The following is a 26,386-nucleotide window of genomic DNA, read 5'->3' as shown; positions in this document are numbered from 1 at the left end:
CCCCAATAATTTAAAACGAGTGGTTGCCAGGCAAGATACGCCCACATTTTGCAAGAGATGGATAGAGAACAAGCTAAAAACAAAAGCGATTTTTCGTACAATCAAGGGCCATAATCCAGAAAGTTATGGTCTGATATGCGCAAATATCGACAGCAACTGAGATCTTTAGGACATAAACATATATTTTAAGTTTCATCAAAATCGGATAAAAATTGTGACTTCTAGAAGGTCCACAACCTTTGTATTACATACTTTTACACAATTTGCGTACAAAGAGTGGCCATTTTGTCAGACAGTTTAGTTTCCATTTCCCCGAAATTAGAATTCAACCTTCATTATGATGATATATTTAAACGGATTTTAAAATCGGGTAAAAAACAATTGTGACCTCTAGAGAATCCACAAGCTAAAAAAGACGATTTTTCGTACAATCAGGGGTCATAATCCAAGAAGTTACATTCTGATATACGCAAATAGCGACAGGAACCGAGATCTTTGGGACATAAACATTTGTTTAAGTTTCATCAAAATCTGATAACAATTGTGACTTCTAGAGGGTCCACAACCTTGGTATGACATACCTTTATACTATTTGCGTAGAAGGAGCCGCCATTTTGTCAGGCAGTTTTGGTCCGATTTTCACGAAATTGGAACTCAACCGTCATTAGGGTGTACGGTGATCAATTTAACGGTTTTTTTTAAATTGGATAAAATTGTGACCTCTGGAGGGTCCAAAAACTAAAAATGTGATTTTTCGTACAAACAGGGGCCCTAATCCAGGAAGTAGGCCTAATTACGGCCCGATATGCGCAAATTAATATCAAACATATATATAAAAATACCTTTCAAGTTTCATCAAAATCGGATAAAAAATTGTGACTTCTAGAGTGTCCACAACCTTGGTATTACCATATTTAAGACTTTGCTAGAATTTTCGCTCCTTAAATTAAAGATAGCATTATATTGTATTAATTAATATCTCTGGCAAGTTAGTAGATTCACATATTTGTACTTAAATCTGGCTGGATGAGGTTTGAGAGAATGACGTTAGTATTGTAATCTATACTATGCTTGTATCTATGTATGCAGCTATGATATATAAAATGTAAAAACGAACTGTTGTATTGTTATTCCTGGAAAGACAGACGTCTTAGGAAAATAGTAAGAAGTAAATACACAACGTGAAGTGGAAGCAAAGACAACAAGTGAAAATACTAGACGATCACAAGACTACTAAGATATGTAGTAAGAAGGGATGCATGTGTCGAACGTAGGATGTGGCGACCGGATTTGACGACCCGCTCTCCACATCTGACAAAAGACCCATGGTACTACACATACTCCACGCAGTGTTTTGTTTAATTAGATCTAATCCCACTTAACACTGCTGTAAAGAAAGCAAATTTCGGTTCCAAATTATGACTGATCAATAGTCCAATTAACAACCAATTATAGCTAACTGCGTAACAACATCATTAGGTTTTAAACAGGGCAAATATGTTTACATAACGTTACGTCATGACTCACGATTTCAAGTATCAGAAGCCAATCCAGCAATGGCCAGAGAGGAATTTCTCAGGTCGTTGCTTCAGGAATATGTGGTATTACATACTTTTACACTATTTCCATACAAGGAGCGGCCATTTTGTCTGGCAGTTACGGTCAGATTTTTACGAAATTCAAACTCGACCTTCATTGATGTGTAACAGTGATATATTTAAACGGTTTTTAAAACTGAATATAAATTGTGACTTCTAGCGGGTCCACAAGCTAAAAATGCGATTTTTCGAACAATCAGGGGCCATAATCCAGGAAATTATGATCCGATATACGGGCATATGGAAGTGAACCAAGATCTGTGGGTTATAAATATGAATTTCAAGATTCATCAAAAGCGGATTAAAATTGTGTCCTTGATATACCATAAGTCTACACTATTTGCGTACGCGGGGCGGCCATTTTGTCCGGCAGTTTTGGTCCGATTTTCACGAAATTCGAACTCAACTGACATAACGTGTGTAACGGTGATATATTCGAACGTTTTTTTAAATCGGATAATAAGTGTGACCTCTAGAGGGACCACAAGCTAAAAACGCGATTTTTCGTACAATCAGGGCTATAATTCAGGCGAATATCGACAGGAATTAAGATCTTTGGGTTATAAACATACATTTCAAGATGCATCAAAATCTAGAGTGTCCACAATCTATAAACGTGAATTTTCGTACAACCAGGGGTCATAATCCATGAAGTTATGGTCCGATACATGCCAGTATCGGAAGGGACCGAGATCTTTGGGAGATAGATCTATATTTCAAGTTTCGTCAAAATCGGATAAACATTATGACCTGTAGAGTGTCTACAAATTGTGGACGGACGTCCGGGGACACCGGGACGCGTCCCCACCAATGTTTTTAGTGGTGGGGACATGATATACTGTGTCCCCACCACTTATTTCCGATGTTTTGCTTACTGTTTATTTTTTTAATTGAAATCATTCCAGAGCTTTTATTGACATTTCAGAAAGTGTAGAGTTGGTCCCAGGCACTTGAGGCCAGGGTCCTTGAAGTTGTACAGCTGCACCCGGTGACCGATTTTTATTTATCAGGGAATAAGTGATAATTCATATTATAACAGTAAATAATTAAAATATTCCATAGGGATTATAATAATATGTATATCATGTAGGTGTGCATATCTGATACGCTGGGTATTAAAGGAATACCTGAGATTTTGTTTTTATCTGGTATACAGTATACTGGATGATAAATCACCTAACTAAAGGATTAAGTTTGTATATCAGGGGAACCCTTCATTGCTAGATTTGCTGCCATACTAAATAAACGTATTTTTAAAGGTTGGTTTCTATCTCTCTCTTTGGAATATAGGAAATTAAATCTAAAATTTAAGACTCGAACCCTCTATTTTTTGGAGTACAGTAAGCTGAGACGTCGACCGATCTGATTGAATATGCAAAACTAACAGATATGCTTTTGACGGGTAAATACAATGTAGATATTGTTGGACGATACCCTGAACTATCTCCTGATTTAGATTATGAACTTGGCTTTTTTAAGCGAAACTATTCAGGTACCTACATCAGTGAATTTCGTGAAATATTCAAATCAATGAGCCCTGATGTTCGGAAGATGTTTGCACAAGTTGAACGATTACTTCGACTCATTCGACTCCCAGCTAGTGCAGTGCGGAAAGATCTTTCAGTGCCCTAAGACGCCTAAAGACTGGGTTAAGCAGTACGATGAAACAATCGCGACTAAACCATCTGCTACTATGCGATGTTCACAGTGACCTGCTTGAGAAATTTGAACCCCTAGTTACCGCGCAAAAATTCTTACAGAACAATCCGGATACAAGAAGAAAAGTATTTGGACGTTACATGTGATCCGGATTGCTCTTCTGGTTCTTGTATAGCTGTAATAATGTATCGGCTTCTTTCAGGGCTACAAGTGATTGCCTTTTTAAACCTTTGAGCAAATTATAAAAATCCAAACACGTAATTTCTAACATAACATCACCACTGTCACATTCAATATAGATAATATAATACAACTGGTACTATGTGAATCATTAAAATAGCTATGGGAACAATATAAATATTATTATTTCAATGTGGTCGCCATTTTTGAATTTTAACGTGGGAAAATTCGCCTTTACCATCAGATTTTTAATCACCAATGAATAATACAGTAAAATGTTATATGTTTTAGTTTATATAAATTAAAAGATTTGTAGGCCTGTACATTTGTGTATCCAATTGAATACACATTTTGCTCAAAGACTTTACGTAGTCTCCGAACACTACTGGGAATGGAGGAGGAGCTGGAATCTCAGCAGTGTAAATATTTTTAATTCTTGTAGTGTACATGAGAGAATAAATCGTGAACGGTGACTTGAAGATTTGTCTTTAGATTAGATTTCGTATCATTTGCTGCCTCAGGGATTAGAATTGTTTTCCAGAAAATGATGCTGAATATACCCACAGAGTGCGTTTTAGAGCGTCTAGTTTTCAAACAATTTCGGGGGAGGACCCCCGAACCACCATCTTTACCAATAGTGCCCTTGCGCATGGACTGCCCCCACCACTAATTTTTGGCCCCTCGCCCCTGCAAGACATTCACCTAATGAACATCAACATCAATTAAAAGCAGAGTTGTTATGTTCCAAAGTCTTGATCAATCAAATTGCTTATCGATCCTTAGCTCTGATCACCAAACTTATGATATAATGATATAATGAATCTATACTCGGAGTTTCATCACTCTCACTTAATTGAAACCAAACTTATTAACCCGAAAACATCAACCAATCAGATTGCTTATCTCTGCTTACCTTAAGCTGACAATGTTTATCATCGAACTCCATCAAGACATTCACCTAATAAACACCTACACCAAGTCTAACGTTCTAGCTCAATTAGAAGGAGGGTTACTGTGTTCCAAAGTCTCGGCCAATCAAATTGCTTATCGCTCTGCTTACTCTGAGCAGAAAATGCTCATTATCGAACTTAGTCAAGGTATTGATGTAATAAAACTATACACCAAATTTTGTCACTCTCACTTAATTAGAACTAAGGTAATCGTGTCCCAAAGCATCAACCAATCAAATTGCTAATCTCTGCTTACCCTAAGCAGAAAATGCTCGATCCTTAGCTCTGATCACCAAACTTATGATATAATGATATAATGAATCTATACTCGGAGTTTCATCACTCTCACTTAATTGAAACCAAACTTATTGACCCGAAAACATCAACCAATCAGATTGCTTATCTCTGCTTACCTTAAGCAGACAATGTTTATCATCGAACCCCATCAAGACATTCACCTAATAAACACCTACACCAAGTCTAACGTTCTAGCTCAATTAAAAGGAGGGTTATTGTGTTCCAAAGTCTCGGCCAATCAAATTGCTTATTGCTCTGCTTACTCTGAGCAGAAAATGTTCATTATCGCACTTAGTCAAGGTATTGATGCAATAAACCGCTACACCAAGTTTGAACATTGTAGCTCAATTAGAAAGAGAGTTATTGTGTCCCAAAAAGTGTGACGGACAGACAGACAGACAGGCAGGCGGGCGGGCGGGCGGACGGACGGACGAACGCATTTTAATAGTCCCCTGCTTTCTTTAAAAGGCGGGGGACAAAAAAATATATATTTGTGATATGTTTCGGTAATCAATACCTTCTACGGTGAATAAATCCCACATTCCCACTCTGTCATAAATTTGCATCTTGTAGAGTTCGAGTGATTTCTTACCGAGCCTATCCTGTTGTAAACCTACTATAAACAATAACACGTGATTGACGTGAACCACTGAGGAGTGCTTTTTACGATCCTCAAAGTTTTGGGTATAGGTTCAATAATGCGGCAAATTCGTTCACTTTGATTCACTCAGTCCGTTCGTTTGACATTTCTCTCTATGTTCGGATAAGCTATTGATTTGGCGACAGACAGTATCTGGTCAGCTCTATTTATCTCGACGACCGGTGTCTGAAATACTGCCAGACTGCATTTCCGGCAATCTGTTTCTCAAAATATCGTCGCGAAAATATTGATTCAGCTTGATTCACTCACTCCGTTCGTTTGACACTTTCCCCTCTGGTCGGTAAAATTTCCCTCATGGCACACTGTAGGGTGTATGCCCGTTTTCATTAGCCCAGTCAGAGCAGAATAGTGGGACATTAAACCCCATTTCACTATCTACGATAAAATCAAACCAAGTACGAACAATCCAAACCATTAGACAAAATTCGAAGTCCTAATAAAACGGTATAGGCAAAAAAGTGTAGTAAGGCAAATAGTGTAATCAGCATATATATGGACTGTTCACCGTGTACAAAATACACGACAAACAGTGGTAACAGGTGTCCGGAAGAGTAAGCTTACTTTACTTTCACCTGGCAAACTTAATTTTTTTTATTAATGCATGTAACACCTTATAAATAAATTAATTTTATACTATTAGGATTAATTAAACATACCCAGCCCAATGTAGTGAAACAACTTTTGTTTATCTGCAAGTATTGTTAGTAAATTTAATCAACCGGTGTTTTTAACAGAATTGATATGGCCATCCTTGCGACTTCGGAAGTTTTTCCTACTTTTAGCGTATTTTGATTGGCTGTCGTTACACGACACATCTATAGCCCGGCCTTCGTGACGTAACTAGATGCCAATTGAAAATGTCTGGAAAGCAAGCAATCATTGCTTCGACATTGTACCCGTGTCAGGTTGGAGTATGTGCTTAAGAATGGGTTCGCGAGAGAATCATGCAAAATTTAAAAAAACCGGCACAAGCGGTGTCGGGCGATTTTGACCAAACTTTGCAGATTTGGTCATTAGGTACCCCGTATACCCCACACGAAATATGAGGGTCACCAACCTTGTAGTTACGGAGAACCAGCTATGGCCATTTTATGGTTAAATTTATTAAGTAAATCAGAATGACGTGGTCAAAATACACAACTGAAAAATACAAGTTCAAATGATGTGGTGTATGAGATGCAATATTTGTACCATGAGACACTGTGAAAAGTTAGGTTTCCTCTTGGGGTCCAATTTGAGCATGGACAGTCACATTAGTGAAATTTATCGAAACTGTTATCTTTGGTCCAGAAACATTGGTCCATATAAACACTTTATTAGCCAGGAAGCAGCTGCTACACTTATATGTTCTTTGGTATTCCCAAGGATTGGCTACTGTAAATTGTTAGTAGAAACATCTAGTGCCAATATTATAAAAAAAATCAACTTGTTGAAAATACCGCAGCTCGAATTCTTACCAGATCATCAAAACACTCTCATATTCTGAAATCAATCTATTGGCTGCTAAACATCTTCAAAAGTCTGTCTTTGACGTATCAGTGTGTGGATATACTTATCTAACTTTATGCACATACAAGTTCCCTCGAGTAAACTCCGGCCGAACACATTCATCAGTTTTGTTGCTCAAAGTGAAAATTAATATCATTTGGATACGGATCGTGCTCAGTGAATGCGTCTAAACTGCGTAACAATCTTCCAGAGATCATTAAATCATCTCAAACCCTTTCTTGTTTTACATCAAGACTTATCAAGATTAATTAAATTAATTTAATTGTATGCGCAGTGGACATGCTTCTGTACATGGAGTACGTGCGCTATATAAATGTACATATTAATATTATTATTATTATTATTATTCGTCAGGCCGAAGTTAGATTTGCACTCCAGCATCCAAGATGGCGGATGAAATCAGCTGTTCATTTTCCCATCCATTGCACAAATAAAATGCGGTTCAGTAGCATATCCCTGAAGCAATAGCCAGAGAAATGCCGCTCTGGCCATTGCTGGATTGACCTCTGATACTTACATTTTTAAGGGAGTGTGTCTATTCTTCCCGTTTAATCAAATCGCTCCTAAGTAAAGTCTTTCGTTTAATCTGGGGTTTTCCCTAAAACTTTGGACAGTGATTTAAGGTATTAAAAACAGTGAAAGTATTGTTCGTCTCCAAACAGTATTGTTTACATTGTAGCCATGTTGATAGCCTCGTGTGTCTGCAATATTCTGCTATGCACTGGTTAATTGGGCGTAATAAATTTCGTGAATCATGACGTAACGTTATGTTAACATATTTGAAACTCTGTTTAAACCAGAATGATATTGTTACGCAGTTAGGTATTGTTTGTTAATCGGACTATTGACCAATCATAATTTGGAACAGAAATTTGCTTTCACTACGACAGTGTTGAGTGGGATTAGGTCTAATCAAACGAAACACTGTGGGGAGTATGCTAAAATAGTGACCTTACGCTCATATACAATTTGTTTTTTGTCTTTTTGAAATATCGCTTGATTCGTTTGTCAAGTGTAGACAGATGTATATGACTAGTACACTATTTAGTTTTTACGATTTGCTGTTAAAAATTTCATCATCCTTCTACTAGATCATGAGATTATATTGCCGAATTAATAAAGTGTTTAAAAATAGTCTAGAGAGATGAGCAGAACAGTAGGACGTTAAACTCCATTTCATTTCATTTCATTTCATTTAATTGTATTTACCAAGAACAGCTCTTTATTTTTGGCATTTACAGTAAAGTAAGCTTTTCAAACTTCATCGTTTGAAAATTTTAACGGTGTAATTGTGAGCTCAGTTTTCGTGATTAGATACTTATTGGATAGATAGATAGATAGATAGATAGAAGATAGTGCTAGATAGATAGATAGATAGATAGATAGCGCTAGATAGATAGAAATAAGTAATTGTACTTGTAGTTTTGATAATGGAACATTTTTTAAACTTGAACTTTTTGATGAAAGTATATAATCTGCGTTTATTTGTTTATTTCTATTTTTATTATGGCTTGCTGTTAATGGAACTGGAAACCACGTAAATTTGGTTTCAAGTGCCATGTTACACTTTTCAGTGTATAAATAAAGCGGTTTATGTTTCGTCATTTTTGTTGAAAATCGTTATTTTTGTACAAAAATGGAAATTATTTACTACTAAACGGGTCGAGTGCCACCCAATTTTTTTCTTGATCTTAATACTATAGATCATTGCCTTTTCAGTCAGCATTCCAAAAAAATACTTAAACCCGCAGTGGGTGAGATATAGATAGAATAAAATGACATACCTAAATTGAGCTATTTTGGTACCTTGCAGCAATAAGTCCCTGTACCAAAAACCGCTCCATGAAAATCCATCAAACTTTCAAAATGTTTTCTCACTAATCATATCTGCTACGCTATAAAGTTTCATTAATCTACTCGCCGTAGTTTAGTTGTACGAAAGAATTGAAAAGTGGTCTGAAAATGATGATTTTTTGGCTTTTTTCGGTCTTAAAATTTCGAATTTTTTTCTACGCTCTAAAAATGGTTCGATTGATCTAAAATTGTGGCAGTGGAGTTTGGAGGGGTTACCCATCATAAATAAAAAAATTGGTGAAAATCGGTCACCCACCATGTGCCGGTCCCTGAATGGTTCTCTCGCAAACGCATTCTTAAAGGCTCAATACCACTCTTGTTGTAACTGAATAATATATCCCAATCTTTATTCTGATCAACAAATTGTACTATTTTACAATATTCCAATTAATTGGTGATATAAATTTCATCTTAACACACCGAATTTAAAAAATTGTAAAAATTCAACTAAATGATTTGAAAAGCCTAACGTAAACCTTTTCAAATGTGACTTGGATTTTAAAATATTTTCGAACACTCTGGACAAGTAAAATAGGATGTAATGGATAATTTACATAACATCTAGTACTTAGAATAAAGCTATTATTTATTTTCTGGAGCTGTAAAGCCAGCAAGGGTGTTATTGTCCCTTTAATAGTAGTTGGATGTAGCAGAAATGTAATAAATAACAATAATCAATCGTTGTTTTGAAGAAAAATTGACAGTTTTGTTTTTTGAAACCCGAACTTATCCACATCGGGGTTTTACCAGGTAAAATTATATAGTAACCATCTCTTATCTCGAACCACGGATGGTTGGGAGACAAGGTTTCTTATACAGTCGACCGCCTATACTAATTTTTCCTTGAGACCATGTAAAAGACAATAATCCGCAAAAATGAACTTTGGCACCACGGATCGTCTAGGCTCCTCCACTTAATAGCTTTACAACAGTTTTCAATATTAGTGGAATGGTAGTGAAATTTGCGACATCGCACATAGTTTTTTTCACCGAGCTCGAAATTATGACCATCATTAATTCTCAACTTAGCCCCCATATTAAAGCCTTCAATGCCCGTTATTTTCGGGATAACAACTGGCAGTTCATTATCTAAAGGTTCATGCGATACTTCAGCATCCATCTGTGTCTCATCATTTTAATCATTTAGTATGGCACCGCGTTCTTCAATAGGCATGTCCATCTTGGTACATTTGTCAAAGTGAGCTGAGAGTGGCCCCAGTCGACATGCCCGCTACGCTGCCACCGAACTGAGCTGAGAATGGACCCAGTCGACATGCCCGGTACCCGGGTCCATAGATTTTCCCAAAACAACTCAAAACAACCTGTAATTTGAATAAAACGACACGCCTTTCTTTCTTCAATCTTCCATTTATTTCTGTTAAACTGTTAAAAAGAGTAAAGTTTAGGGAATATTAATCATCTATGCATATAAAAAGAAAGAAAAAACAATAAAAATGTGATTGTTGTGAACGGGTAGTGGTCCCAGTCGTACGCCAGAGCCCCCCCCCCCATCTGGATCCAGGTGTCAGGTGTTTTAATAAACTAATTTCCAGAATTTTGTCTCTTTGTGCTGTTCAAAAGTACTCGAGTAAACTGTTCTCACTGCCTGTCTCTACCTGAACCATTTTCCAAGATTTCCGACCGAAATAGTCCCATTATAATTCATTATGTTTGAACCGGATTCTTATCCCGGATCACTGGAAATGGCATTTTTGGGCCTCATTGTTTTCGAAATTTTCTGGGGGAGGCCACCCGAAACCCCCTTTGTTCGCTTCGCACCTTTGTCGCCTGTGCGCCCCGTATACATGGTCTCTAGATCCGCCCTTGCAGAACGTCTAAATGAAATTTTGTTGATACTGGATGCATGTCGCCGTATTAGATCTAAGGCAGGAGTAACTTTATTCTCAGATCCCTAATCGGATCCCTAAATCCCCAATTGGATTTCCTCGTATATTGACACAGGTGAACCAATTAATTATCAAAATATGTTCAAAAAGGATTCAGCTATCTCGAGAACGTATATTTTGACACCAAACATGATCCTTATGTCAAAATCGAATTTTCCCGCCCAAACTGACCGCCATCTTGAATGATCTCCCAATATTGACTCCGCTGTATCACTAATCATCAAACAAAATTTATATGGGAATCTATTCAGATACCCCGAAACATATATATTGTAATATCAAACTCGATTGTATCATAATAATTGGGTGAATATTGGAATTTTCAAGCCAAAAACTGGCAGCCATTTGGATTGGGGCCAATTTGACCCATTTGAACACGGATGTTTATGATTTAGCATGTTTGACATCTGGGATGGCCACAAGTTTTGGGTTTAACTGCTGATTGCATATTGTTTGTTTCTTTGGCGGCAAGAACAGTTAGAGTTTTGTTTTTTATACGTCGGAGATAGCGTTTGGAGAATCCCCATTCTCTTAGTTTGCTAAATACCAGCGTAGGCCTACATGCTGACTCGGCCATCTGAGCACATATCCTATGGAAGTGGCAAGTTCAGCTAGAGTTTTGGGGGTTTTTTTTACGTCGGAGACAGAGGCGTAGCCGTGAAATATAATGGGGGGGGGGGGCGCCCCATGTGTGACGCCCATGGTCGGAGATAGCGTTTGGAGAATCCCCTTTCTCTTAGTTGGCTAAATACTAGCTACGAGATCGTAGCTAAAAACGTTGAGATATACTGATGTGTTTGGGGTTGAGAGGTAAGATTTGTTATCTAGCTAAATACCAGCTTAGGCCTACATGCTGACTCAAAATCGGCCATCTGAGTATATCCTATGGAAACAGAGAATCTGAGATTTTACGATGCCAGAGAACGTATGTTTTAGGTGAAAGGAGCTTTTGAACAGTATTTGATGTGTATCGGTTTCTTTGAAAAATACTTTAGTTTCCAATATTGGCCAGTGTGTTGCTACGTTTAAAAACAGTGCATGGTGTCAAGATAGTGTTATGATTTACATTTGCGGTTAATTTTACAGATGGATGATGATTGTTCAGAATGTTGGAAAACGTCCAAAATTCGTCTAGTGTGTACATCCAGACTATGAAAACGTCGTCTAAAAAACCACCATAGAAATCTGATTTTAATGGGCAGAGTGGCAAAACTTCCCCTTCTCACTTCGCCATGAAGAGATTTGCATTAACTCGGGGCAAATCGTTTTCCCACCGGTATACTTGGTATACTAGCCCAGTTTACAGCTCGAGACTGACGAAATCTGCAGGTCATTAACGACCAAGCGAATATTTACTGCTGATCAGTTTGGATTGGCGAAGTAAACTAAATTCGAATATCGAAGTTCTAATATGTGACTATTATCAGCAACCCTCATAATTAATAATAACCCAGGTTTATGTATGAATGAATTTGCAAAATCATATTATGGATGAACTGGGTGCTGTTTTACGATACACCTCGGAAAAACATGCTAAAAATAAGTTTGATGATGAATCAGTCAAAACAGAATCTTCGATTGAACAGGTAATAGAATAAATGCATAACCATAATTAAGACAAGGACTAGGCTACGGAACTTGAACAAAAAAGGACATTTACATTGTCATTACGAATACGACTACGTTCGAATTGCAGCCTAAGACTGTCTCTTATGGACTCTCCACTCTGCGTAGTTAGATTATAGTCCAGTGAATTGTTGTTTTATATATCACCAAATAAAGGTATCTGATAAACTGATATATAATAAAGTGAAGAACCGCACACGTCTATTTTCCAATTTTGTAAGTTATGTGGTTTAAAGCAGTTGTGGGTAACATGATTTACCCAAAACCGCCCAAATATACCCAAATCCACATTAATTCACATCAGGGTTTCCTCTTGTCAATGCGTGCCGAACAGAGGGCTAGGATAGCTGTCTAGTCGCTCGGAAGGTACATAAAAGATCCCTTGATAGTTGTAATTCGATATATAAGAGTAGGCCTTAGCTCCGCTGTCCGAGCAAAATTTCCCTCATAGCACACTGTGCATAGCCCAGTCGGATCAGAATGGTAGGACGTTAATAAACCCAAATTTCATTACATATTTATACCATCTTAACATTAACTGAAAAGAGAGCAGCAAGCTGAGATCATAAAATGCCTGGATGATTTTCAAACAAGATTTAATCAGAGTCCGTGTGGCAAGGAATTTATTTTAGGTAGCGTACCGGTACACAATTTTAGTAAGTCTGACATTTGGCCACTTGTTAGTGATGTGATATAAAATAAAATATAAAAATGATGGGGAGCGATATTGTATCTGTATTGTGCTGAATAAAGATTCACACACTCGATGGCACTCAGGCTCCTCAAAAAACAATGGATACAAAAAGCCCCTAAAAGTTAACTAAAATGAAGTTGTGTCTGGTCATGTTGTAAACATACCATACTTAAGATGTATTTTTGAAATTGGGGTTTCCCTTATGACTGATACCACTTTTCATTTCAAAGGTTCTCATAGCTAACCAATTTTGAGAAGTACTGATGCAACTAGCATTTTGTGTATGAGATTCTGTTGAGAAAAGAAATGTTTAAGTTTTATTCTTCTTGGTAACCAGTTTATAAAAGGCTACAGCCTCAAACACATTATTATACGTCATAATTTATTAACTTCACAACTGAAATTATATAAAAAATAATATTATGGATTATTCAGAAAATATAACTGTGTGATGTATAAAATGTGTATTTTCATAATAACGCAATTGTGCAAAAAAATTTCTTAAAATTGATAAACTTCAAAGACTAAAATATTCTGAAAATGGTGATATGTGCCTCATTTAATCACTAAGCAGCATTAATATGAGTATTGATGTCAACTATGGCAGAAGTCACAAGACAGGACACATGTACTACGTAGCTGGCGTAAATTTTACTTTTAAAATTACAAATACTTAACTATAGCAGTTGCATAGTTACTTGCAGTACTTAAACATACATTAATATGTAAAAGGTAAATCTGCCCATTGCAGGTCTTTCTTTAGGCCTGAAATGTTATATAAACTATTAATTAGACATTTATTAACAAAACAAGACCATTACCAACTCTCAATCGCATCGGATATTCAAGATTTTAGCTAGATTAGAACGGTTTGCCATTTAAAAATTTAATTTGAGGCTAAGTCTCGAATATACATGTACCAGCGCCCTGGTTACAACTATGTACACATCTTCTCAAAAATACCCACAGTGATAACTTGGCTTTAGAATGAAGTAATTTGAATGAAATTTTCAATGTTTTTATTTTACGTTATCTATTTTTGAGCTATTATAGTAAGAATGGTCAGCTCTTTATCTAAATCTCACATAATGTATCTTTAAGTACAATAATTGCTATTTAGTAAAATAAAATGGTCTTTTTCAGATAAGGGTAGAAAATGCAATATCAGTAATATTAGAGGAGTTTAACAGAGATTTTGAAATAGATTCTGAGTAAGTTATTTTAAAAAATATCTATTATTGTCTGTGACCTGAATGAATTTGACTAGAAGTTGTCCTGTTAAGAATGATAGTGTAACAGTTTGGATCTGTTTATGGAATTATGTACAAGTTCCAAGCAATTTGAAACAGTTTGTTGGAATCATTGGCAGTGCACAGAACAAGATCAATTGTAATTTTAAAAAAAAACAGTAGACAGACACCTAACTATTTGACCCAAATTCTCCACCACTCAAAGTAAAAAAAAAAGAATACCAAAGTCAGTCTAAAAATGTTACAACTCTGTTTGTCTATTGTATGTATATATAAAATTATGTTGAAAAAAGAAATAAACACACGTGTGTGTGTCCATGTGTGGGGACGTACGATGCCATTTATTCTCATATTTAATTGAGGGCGATTCAATCCAGATCACTACAGATACAAAATTTCATGTGAAGTCAAATATGAATTGTAAATCCGATTATGTGATGTATCTAATAATATGCAATGGGTGTTCTGAAAAATATATTGGGAAAACTGATGACCAACTAAATATTAGAATGAATGTCCATCGTTCGCAAATTAGGCACCCGGAAAACAGAACAATCCAAGTCAGTACCCATTAGTATAAATATGGTCGAGGAGTATTCAAGGTTTTCCGGCTTTACAAAGAAAATTCTTAAAATAGTCATTTATTCGAATGTAAAGAAATGAATTGTATTAAAAAATATATGCCCCCCCCCCCCCCCCCCCCCGTAAATCGGAATATTGGATAACTGAATATTAATGATGTTAGATGTTATTTTACTCTCTGGAATTGTACTGTACTTAATTAATTTAATATTTTTTCCTGTTTCGTTACTATGCTCTGACATAATGTCATTGTTTTATATATTACATTATATTATATCAATATGGCCTAAAGAGGTTCAAGAGAACTGAAATTTAGAGCCATAAACATGCGTTTACTTCTTTTTTCATTGTAATTTTTGATATATTTCTCTGGCAGTAGTTCAAAAAAGGGGTGTTGGATGGCCAAATGGTTAATGTGGCGCATTGTATCGTAAAGGTCTGTCATTGTTTTCAATCCCTGGTTGTACATGACAAGGAGTAGGGTCGCCTGTCCAACTTGTGGGTTTTCTCCGGATCCTCCGGTTTGTTCTCACTGCTTAAGACCTTTGCGTGCAAGTGAATTATTGAAATAAAATTGAACCATATGTCAGTCCCAAATGACCTAGTTTGTGTTGAGTGGACGTTAAACCCCATTTCTCTCTCTCTCCCATATATTATAGTCAAGGGAACAGACTCTTAATTTGCCCATTTTCTATTGATTTCAAATGTCATACATTTTGTAAGTGATGACCAATAGTGAATTATGTTGTATGTTGTCATAGGCTAGTACATGACCAATAAATGGAAGCAATCAGATTTTCCAAAGACCTTGTAGACATTTCTTTGCCAAATAAATCATTTTGTTGAAGGCCTACACTACATTTATAGGTAGTTGAAGGATTTTAAAAATTAACTGTTCGTTTGGTTGAACTATTTTTCACATTCTTTTATCCCATGACAGTATATTTTTTACAAGGGGGCAGAATAAATTATGGATATATTTTATTATTTCAGTTTTCCAATATTGAGAAGAGATGATCACACCATGTTTTTATGGAAGGGAATAAGACATCTTGGCACATCATATGAGGTAATAATTAATCTATTTAATATTATGTATTATCCTCTGGCCTATTTCTTTAAATTATACACCGACTGTTGGTTAGGAGCAAGGATTTTGACCCTCGGCTTGTGAGAGGACAGGGTCCCTGAAATAAAAAAAAGTCCCCAAAATAATGCGAGATAATAAGTGAAAATGATAACACACATTTAGTGACCTTACTGCTGAGATACATAAGTTCCAGAGAGATGCAACTATATACTGTTGTTGTTATATTATAGTGTTTAGATGCAAGTCGACCCTGGTTATGTTATTGGATTCTACACAGTATGGAAATATTAGAAGAAGCTATTCCCACTGGTACAGCATTAGAGTAAGTTTTAAAATAAAACCAATGTCTATAAAGTGATTATTTTCATAAATTCTGATTAATATGTTAAATCCAGACATATACAACAAAGACTTCATTTTACTAAACTGTTTCAATGGCATTTAGTAATTGAACTAGAGTATACAGGTCACAATTCTATGGAATACAATTACTGCTTTACTGTAATTGTATTCCATAGAATTGTGACCTGTATACTCTAGTTCAATTACTAAATGCCATTGAAACAGTTTATCAGACATCAGTATGGAGATGTGGCAGTCAAACTCATTGATCAGATACGAAGAACAGAAGGAAAATATGTACATGTATGTAATAATCTTACTTTCTTGATGCGATGCAGGGATGCCGATAGTTACATCCCTGGTTTGTCATCATTAACTTAGCATTGTGGTGTACATGTATATATTGTCCTGTCATATTTTCATTTTTTATCATAGCTTGATAATGACTAGAGAAGCCTAGTCGAAACGTCGCTCAGTAAAAAGCAGTAATTGTATTCCATAGAATTGTGACCTGTATATTCATTTTACTATGTGTTAGCTTTTTGTGTAAGAACATATTTTCTGTTGTTACCATGACTTAGCTGCTGTGGGTGTATGCATCTTTGTCCAGTAGCCTATATAGTTCACCTTATAATTTCTGTTTTCAGAATTGCAAAATTTTTGGGGAAATGTCAGTGTCCAAAGGGAGGATTTGGAGGTAATAATTTGCTAGTATTAGAAATTGAGTAATACCCAATTAATGAATATTCACAAATCTTCAGTAGTTCAAACCACTGAAACAAGTAATTGGGGTTCAAGAAATTAATGTGTTTAAGAAATTAATGTGTTCAAGAAATCACTGCATTAAATGTGGTGTCTTACTTGTTAGTTCAACTTGTAAGAAGTCAACCAGATGTAATTTTTGATAAGAGAATCTAGTTCATTTGCATTAATTTCAATATATAAATGTATCAAACGGGTATGGGTGGCCGAAGTCTGTCATTGAGTTAAGTATCATGGTTTCGACCTGTGTCTTGTACTTGACAATGAGTTGTCAATGGGTTCTCCAGTTTACCCCCACTGCAAGCAAATTAGGTCACATTAATGTCTTGCTTTATTCTATATTATAAATATGGCAGTCAAATTGAGAGTAAAGTTAAAGATATAATTAAAGTTGTTTTATTTAAAGGTGGTCCCGGTCAAGCTGCTCACTTAGCTCCAACATACGCTGCTGTAAATGCTTTATGTATATTAAGTCAAGTTACAGAAGATGTCTTTAATATATTGAATAGGTAAAAATTGTTTCTCTAATTTATGGAGGATGTTAAACCCTATTTCATTTCATTTCTAACTTGAAGATTTTTACACGGCCACATTTAAATGTTATCGTATACTGTCATCACCCTTGGCTGTGACATGAAATATAGATATAGTGTTTTCAGTTATTCCCCATGCTTACTTTCTTGTGGATTAACTATAAATTTATGTGTTTTGTATATTAAAGCTAGGAAGAAGCCTATCTGGGTTTCTTGAAGATGCTCTAGTTAAAAATAAAAGCATGCAGCTGTGTTTTTGTTTATCTGGCAACCTTTCTTTAATGTTTCATTGTAACTGGGAGATATATGTTTTCATAAAAAAAAACGCTTCCAATAACTTATTCAGTGTAATTTTTCGAGCTACCATTGAAGATGTATTTTTACATTCTAAAGTCCATGGAAATTTGACTTAATTTAAAAGGGAAAAGTAAATGAGCTAAAGTAAAAGTGATAGGGTGTGATATTATGAGATATACACACAAAGTCTGTCTTTGGCATTCTGCAAATGGACCATATAGAGCAAAGGTATAATGTATGGGAACATGAATATAATGAGTTGTATATCTTGAAATCTGTTATTCTATTTATTTTAACAGAGATACATTATACGACTATCTAATGAGAATGAGAACAGAGGAAGGATCATTTAAAATGCATGAAGGTGGTGAGGTAGATATAAGGTGAGTGCCCAAATTACAAATAAAATTATTATTTCAAGATTCTACATTTATCTCATCAGTTTATTCATGCTGTTTACAGAAATTCACTTATATAATGAATAATTTTTGGGTTACATATCTAAAATTTATTTCATTTACTGTATACTAATTGTTGTCTCGGATCTATGGATGCAAGCACAGATCTATTAGTTCTAATGTGAATGCTGCTCCTTCCATCTCCCGTTTGCAAGAACCTTTGTAGTATATTTTCAGTCATTTATTTCTCATTACTACAAGATGTAATTCACAAGAATTTTGTCATCCACAAAAAAATGCACTTAAAAAGATTTTTAAAACAGACAAAGCGATGGTTGCCATTTCCCAATAACAATGAGTCAATTAACGATTGTCCAATGTCATTATTATTCTTGATAACATTTATAAAGTTTGTATTCTTGATAACTAAGCCTAGTGTACACAACACTTCCTAAATCATGTTTTTAATACTCCCACATTTTCAGGTGGATGTATAATATTGTCGTCGCCCCTATCTGTCCACAATTTGTTTGTGGACACTCTACAGGAAACAATTATTATCCAATTTTGACAAAACTTGAAATATAGGTTTATCTTGGAATGATCCTTTCGATATTGGCATGTATGGGACTGTAACTTCATGGATTATGGCCCCTGATTGTACGAAAAATCGATTTTTTAGCTTGTGGTTCCTCTAGAGGTCACAATTTCTATCCGATTTTAAAAACTGTGTAACTATATCACCGTTACACCATAATGTTGGTTGAGTTCGAATTTTATGGTCCCTGATTGTATCTGACAAGGAGTAGGGTCGCCTGTCCAACCTCCGGTTTCCACCCACTGCTAAAGACCCCTACGCGCAAGCAAATTATTGAAATAAAATAAAATTTCATGGGCACATCTTGCATGGCAACCGCTTGTAAGCTTGTGGACCCTCTAAGAGGTCATAACTTTACACCATAATGACGATTGAGTTAGAATTTCGTAAAAATAGGACCGAATCTGCCAGACAAAATGGCGCATATCGCACCTTAAATTCGTGGAATGTGGCCCCCGATTGTACGAAAAATCGTGTTTTTAGCTTGAAGTTTCTCTAGAGGTCACAGTTTTTATCCGATTTTAAAAACCCTTTTAATATATCACCAGTACGCCCTAATGACGACCTAGTTCGAATTTAAGGAAAATCGGACCGAAACTGTCGGGCAAAACGGCCGCTCCTCAAACGCAAATAGTGTAAAAATATTTAATACCAAGGGTGTGGACCCTCTAGAAGTCATAATTTTTATCCAATTTTGATGAAGCTTAAAATATACATTTATATCCAGTTGAAACTTGTGCGTATAAGACAGTAACTTACGGATTTATAGCCCATGACTGTATGAAACATCTCTTAGAGTGTTCTCTGTCCATATCTTGTTATCAGATTTTGATGAAACTTAAAACATGTTTGTATCCCAAAGATCTCGGTTCATTTTGCATTTGATGCATGTCACTATTACATCCTAGTTTATGACTACTCTTACGAATGGGTAGCTTGCTCTCTGTCCATCTTGTGTAAAATGTGGGCGTTCGTTGCATGGCAACTGCTTGTTATTTTTTGATATTGATATTTGCATTTTATTCAGAGGAACATATTGTGCTGCCAGTGTTGCTAAATTAACAAATCTATGTACAGAAGAATTATTTAAAGACACACCTCAGTGGTTAGCCAGGTAGTTAATTTCTTGTACATAAATTAATATTGGTTTTTACAGAGTTGTCTATGTGAACTTCTTTTCAAACAAAGAGAAGTGATTTCATTCTATGTTCTATGCATAATCAGTCATCGACGAAAGATTGAAAACAAAAGAAGCTTTATACATTAAATTAAACTTTATATGTACCATACATCTAAGGCGAAGAAATATTTTTTGATGATCTTGCCTGTACAGCGCTATCTTTTCATTTAAGATTATATCAAGTTTACTTGATGGAAGAATATCCAAGTCCCTCTTAGTCACATATGGAGAATGTGGTTTTACTGTACCATACCTTGAATTATATTATTGATGCATTTAGCATCAATTTAGATAAAATTGAAATAGATTATCTATTACATAGTAGGATAGTAAGTATTTGTGATTCTTGTAGGTGCCAGACGTATGAAGGTGGCTTTTCAGGTACTCCTGGGCTAGAAGCACATGGTGGTTATTCTTTCTGTGGTATAGCAGCTTTAATACTCATAAATGCAACAAAATATGCAGACATCAAATCCTTGCTGGTATGACAAATTCTTTCTTTGAAGCATGGTTAGAAATTGAGTTCAATTATTTTGAGAGTTTACAGTTAAAAATATTTTCCGGGGGTTGAATATCGTTCTCTGGTAATAGAATATTTACAATATCAGTAATAGTATAATTTAATGATTATCAATACATATTGTAAATAATATAAAAACAATTTAAATGAATGCAGTAATGATATTTATATTTAGAGATGGACTGTTAATCGACAGATGAAATATGAAGGTGGTTTTCAAGGAAGAACTAATAAATTAGTGGATGGCTGTTATTCATTTTGGCAGGGTGGTGCTTTACCTTTAATACATATGGTCTTATGTGCAAATGGTAGGTTTTGCTGTATTCAAATATATTTGTCTAAATTTAGCATGTTACCAGCTCCGGCTAAATGACACAACGGTTACAGCCCTGTTATATGAGATAAAACACAAAAGTTTTTACCGGTTACCAGCATAGTTGTCTTCAAAAATGACTGCGTTTTTATTTTACATCAGTCCTAGGTTACCTACACCTTATTTAGATACAGATGCTACAATTTATTGTGTTTTAACAGAGGATCCTGCTGTCAGCGCCAATTCCTGGTTGTTTGATCAAAGAGCATTACAAGAATATCTGTTAGTCTGTTGTCAACATCCAAATGGTGGATTAATAGATAAACCAGGAAAGTAAGTAGGAAACAGTCAGTTCAGTAAATCTATCAAATTTAAATACACATTAACAGTGTATTTAGATTCTTAAAATTCAAGGGGGGGGGGGGGTAAATGGAAATGTTTGCAGGTTACTCTGGATGAACTGGTGTAAAATACATTCAACATAAGAATTACAGCATTCTAGTCTCAGTGATTTAGACACTTTCTTCAGGGACATACATATTGATTTTGTTTGGCAGGGTGTTTAGCAAAATTGAAACTGACTGATGCACAGGCCCCTAATACGAGTGATGCAACGGTGTGGAAACTTTTTAGGGTGGTTGGGGGGCATGAGTCACATGTGAACATACTTGGAAAATTTAAATTGTTTCAATGGCATTTAGTAATTGAACTGGAGTATACAGGTCACAATTCTATGGAATATAATTACTGCTTATTACTAAGGGACATTTCGACTAGGTTTCTCTGATCGACATTTCAACTAGTCTTCTCTTAAAGTCATTATCAAAGTCATTGTCAAAACGTCGCTTAGTAATAAGCAGTAATTGTATTCCATAGAATTGTGACCTGAACATACTTGGCTCAAATTTAAATAGATACAGCCTGATTACGTTTTTCAACTGATTTTCATCATTTTCAGGTCAAATTTCAACCATTTTTGTAGCATTGTTACAGCTGTTAATTGACCAATGGCGAACTAGGTTTTGGTTGGTGATTATGGTCTGCGTCTCTTTCCGTAGGTGTCAAGAGACTACACAAATACGTATCTGCAGGTACCTGAATTATAGGCTTTTTCAAATTGAGATAACTCTACTGGAGCAGGGTTTGCGATAAAAATAAAAATCATTTTATTTGCAGCTTGACCTGTTCTATTAACATAAAAAATAAAATCATTGTCAACTAACCTTCAACAGTATGAAAATTTGTGTCGAAAGTTACAAAATTCATCACTTTTCGCGTCGATTTTCTGTTTCTTAACTCCTCTATGTGTTGGGATTTGGCCTGTACATTCTGGACATGTCCTACGCTATTTTCCAAATGCCCGGCCAGGAATATGCCCCATTGGAAATCAAGATGTGGTGAATAATATTCAAAATTAATATAGTGTACTGAGTGTACACTATACACATCTCGATTACCGTTGATAATAGGCTGGATTGATTAGACAATTAAGTGATCAGCGTATTTATCGTGTTATCCCGTCTATACACCTACCTTGTTTACTTGCTTAATCTGCCTTGATTGACTGACCTAATCCTTTGCTGGGAAATTCATCAATCTAATCTTAAACAGAAGTCATTGCTTCTCTTTTCTCAGACTGTTTATCAATCCAGTAAGAGTATTAACCTTATCTACGTGATTACCTCGGTGGTTTCTCCATTGCCTGACATTTTAATCTCATTGATATCAACCGACAGCACATAGAAATTAGTATTTGATGTCACATATTATCCTAATAGTATATAACGCCCCAAATCAATGGACAATCATTATTAACCCTTTAACTTATTTTCCGTCATGAAACTACTTCGTTTAAGACACCATATATAAATTCCCATCTACAGTGGCACTTTCCCGCGATCACGTTTATCGCAGGAAAATCGCTTACCATCTCCAGACACCTACGGAAAAGGAACTTGAACCGGGTGACCAATATGAACACCGACTACCATGAACAACCAAAACCTAGTTCGCCAGGGTCACATAACAGTGGTAGTAGTGCGACAAAAATAGCTAAAAGTTGGCCTGAAAATGGCAAAAATCAGCTGAAAAACGTAATAGGCCTGTATCATTGGAAACGGTTGATTTCTAAAATCGGTATCTGGGTTTGTAAAACACAATTTGCCCCGGACTGCAAAATACTTGTGTTATACCTTAAAAGCAATACCAGGGTAACAATAAGAATAACTATATACATGTATGATTTATATTTAGTTTATACTGCTAGTTATTTGTTTATATTTACAGAGCTAGGGATTACTATCATATATGTTTATATTTACAGTGATACTATCATACATGTTTATATTTACAGTGCTAGGGATCACTACCATACATGTTATTGTTTATATTTACAGTGCTAGGGATTACTATCATACATGTTTATATTTAAAGTGCTAGGGATCACTACCATACATGTTATTGTTTATTTTAACAGTGTTAGGGATACTATCATACATGTTTATATTTACAGGGCTAGAGATTACTATCATACATGTTATTGTTTATATTAACAGTGTTAGGGATACTATCATACATGTTTATATTTACAGGGCTAGAGATTACTATCATACATGTTATTGTTTAAGTGGACTGTCTGTTGCACAACATTTTGTCAGTGGTCATCTTTATGAAACTAATGTAGTAGGAAGTCCTAAAAATAAAGTTGTAAGTATTTATAGCTATAAATTTATACTTTGAATAAATACTATGTTAAGATCCAGCTATCATGGTGAATACTAACTCATTATGCAGTCTTATTTGTGGTATTACTTTTACATTGTTGACAATATCTATACTATTTTAAGCATGGCGCCATATGATGTACAATATAAATTGAAGTCTTAGAGCTTACTACTATATAGAGGAAGTCATTAAAAACCAGCATCATTGCCATAGAACTGTTTAGTAAAGCTTGTTGAGATTTTTTTTTTAAAACTATATTTTATTCAATAAGAATAGGATTGGGGAACGGGCTAGGCCTATATCACCCCTCTCCCTATAGCTTGTTGAGATCAATATAGTGTCCTTTTTTGTGACTTTAGTTTTTACTTATTTTGGAGGTAATTGGAGAAAAATCTTGTGGATTCCGGAATTTAATTCTCTTAATCAGAAAAAATAGTGACAATCTAGTGAAAAGGAGGATTTCGGGCTGCAACGCATGGACCGAGTAGGATCATGGTAACCCATGATTTTGCATGAGGAACAAGATCCGTCCGGGTCCCCAAAAAACAATATTTGTGTGTGCGGGAAAGGGATAGGATCCCTCCCATTGCTGCCGAGTGATATTGGGCTGTGTGGAAAATGCTAGAGTCGATTTGTAGCAGATCTGTATTTTATATATGACAGTTGACACTGGTTGAGCATTATGATTATAATGTTGAAAACCGCATTGAAACTGCGTGATATTTGCCATTTGCGAGGGGGTGCAAAAACTCAAAACCATGATGCAAAGTATGTCATTGCGTCACTCTCACTTAGCCCCTAGTGCCGACTGCATCAAGAAATACAGCTGAAACATATTTGCTGTGTTAAATTACGTCACAACCTCTGTTGTTAGAACTGACAGAATTGTGGCAGGACTGAATACTGCATCACTAGATTTCAATTCTCTCAGTTTGGGACGTTCAGGACTAACAATCGAGCATCCCTATAATCATGAAATATGAGAGATAACTCAGTACAAAGTGTTGATGTCTGTTCACCTCTTGAATGAAAACTTGCCATGAAATGTAAATTCAAGCACTCTCCTTCCATTCTAGTCAATAATAAAATGTCACGCAAACAGTGGAAAAAGAGAGAAAAGAAAAAATGGCTCCAAATGGATGAACTACATTTGTGTCATGAAATCATTGGAAACAATTATGGTACTAGTCAATGTATATTATAAATAACACATCTAATTATCTTATTATTTTATATTACAGAGAAGTGTTCATCCAGTATTTAATATTGGTGTAAATGCAGTTGTCATCGCTCAAAGATATTTTAGTCACCAAATTCCACTGAATTCTTCTGAAAACAATTCAACAGAACAAAATTCATCTTGAATTTCCCCTATTTCTCTTCTCTTCATTGACATTGTAATGTTGGTCGTATCATGGCCTTGTGGTAATACATTCGTATCTGTATTTAAAATAATTCATAAAAGATTTAAGATGTTAATTTTTTTTTATACACCTCCTTTAATGTGGACATATACATGTATGTAGACATGTCTGTCAAGAATGTCTTTGGAACATGCTACATGTCAGGATTTTTATACCTGTGCTTGTGGACTCTCTATAGGCCTCAATTTTTATCTCAGTAATTAGCTTGCACGTAGGTCTTTAGCAGTGGGAGGAAACCAGAGGACCCTACTCCTTGTCACGTACAACCGGGGAAATCAAAACCACGCCAGTTGACTCAATGACAGACCTTATGATACAATGCGCACATGCTAATCATTCTGCCATCCACCCTGTACTTAATGGAAATTGTTTAAAATCAATAGGCCTTTCATTGTGTCTACATGGTATTACCGTGTATTATAAAATGTCGTTAAAATGCACGTACACGGTACTCAGTATGGCCCTCGCTAAAATTAGCACCGTAGCTGCAAATGCCATCTATTGTATTTTCTATACACTAGAACATATTTCCACGTGTTTCAAAGCGGCAAACCGTAAAATGGCGGAGTGCATAGTGACAACGTAGACGATGCAATCTCGGCGAAGTCGTGAATTACATCTTCGCTGACCAAGACAGTGTGTACTGATACACATAATTCGTTTCCAGTTGATAATAATAGTAGTCAGGACAGTGATTATGGCTATGTCTCCCGTGCATGATGAACGAGCCCAATGTAAACATGATAGCTCTATGTAGTATGTCTTCAGTAGATTCTGACGATAATTCTAAAGGTGATGATAATGCTGGCCTACTGGATCGTAAAAGACGTAGGCAATTCCTGAGTCCCAAACGTGTAGATCTATTGACTGACTTAGTCACTATAGTGATAATGATATGGGACTTGAGGGTGAAAGTAAAAGTAAAAACAAGGTATTGCAATCCGCACGTGGTCATGGCCGCGGGAGACGTGGTGAGCGTGTTAGTGGTGGCATTGCTCATGGCTGCTATTGATATTTTTGTTAATTTTATTTATCTTTATCAAAATCCAGTGAAAAAAACAATATCCCATATGTATTTCATGGAGAAATATTCGTTTTCGTGTTAGCTTTAGTGAGAAATGAGAAATCCAAAATAGCCACCATGACGTCACGTGACTAGATGATTATGCAAATTTCAAAAATTCTATATTTTCCTCTTAGCCAAACCTCATGCCCATCCCAACACACAAAAAGAATTTTCATAAAAGCATTTAGTTCCAAACCCACTTTTTTCCTCAAAAAAGGGTCTAGCACAGGCAGTGGATTTACGTCTAGCATTGAAAGGGTTAAACAATGTGTATAAATTTGACCTCAATCAGATATTAACTTTAGTCTCTAGAGCAAACCACAAGATCTTATCAAGGACCATAACTCTAGCAGTAATTATCAACAAGTATTG

General features: G+C 35.6%; 1 protein-coding gene across 1 annotated transcript; it reads left to right on the top strand.

Annotated features, from left to right (window-relative positions):
• The first annotated feature begins 12,026 nt into the window (after positions 1-12,026).
• LOC126821653 (protein farnesyltransferase subunit beta) lies at positions 12,027-24,990 on the top strand. Its single transcript, XM_050550115.2, has 13 exons — positions 12,027-12,201; positions 14,079-14,146; positions 15,761-15,836; positions 16,088-16,179; positions 16,847-16,896; positions 17,368-17,470; positions 18,091-18,174; positions 19,815-19,901; positions 20,320-20,449; positions 20,663-20,795; positions 21,022-21,133; positions 23,392-23,506; positions 24,766-24,990. The coding sequence occupies exons 1-13, from the start codon at positions 12,082-12,084 to the stop codon at positions 24,886-24,888; spliced, it is 1,293 nt and encodes a 430-aa protein (XP_050406072.1). The 5' UTR covers positions 12,027-12,081; the 3' UTR covers positions 24,889-24,990.
• The last annotated feature ends 1,396 nt before the right edge of the window (positions 24,991-26,386 follow it).

Source organism: Patella vulgata, chromosome 5 (genome assembly GCF_932274485.2).
Source record: "Patella vulgata chromosome 5, xgPatVulg1.2, whole genome shotgun sequence".
NCBI lineage: Eukaryota > Metazoa > Mollusca > Gastropoda > Patellidae > Patella > Patella vulgata.
The sequence above is the reverse complement of the archived record's forward strand: the minus strand, read 5'-3'. Positions and strand labels throughout refer to the sequence as shown.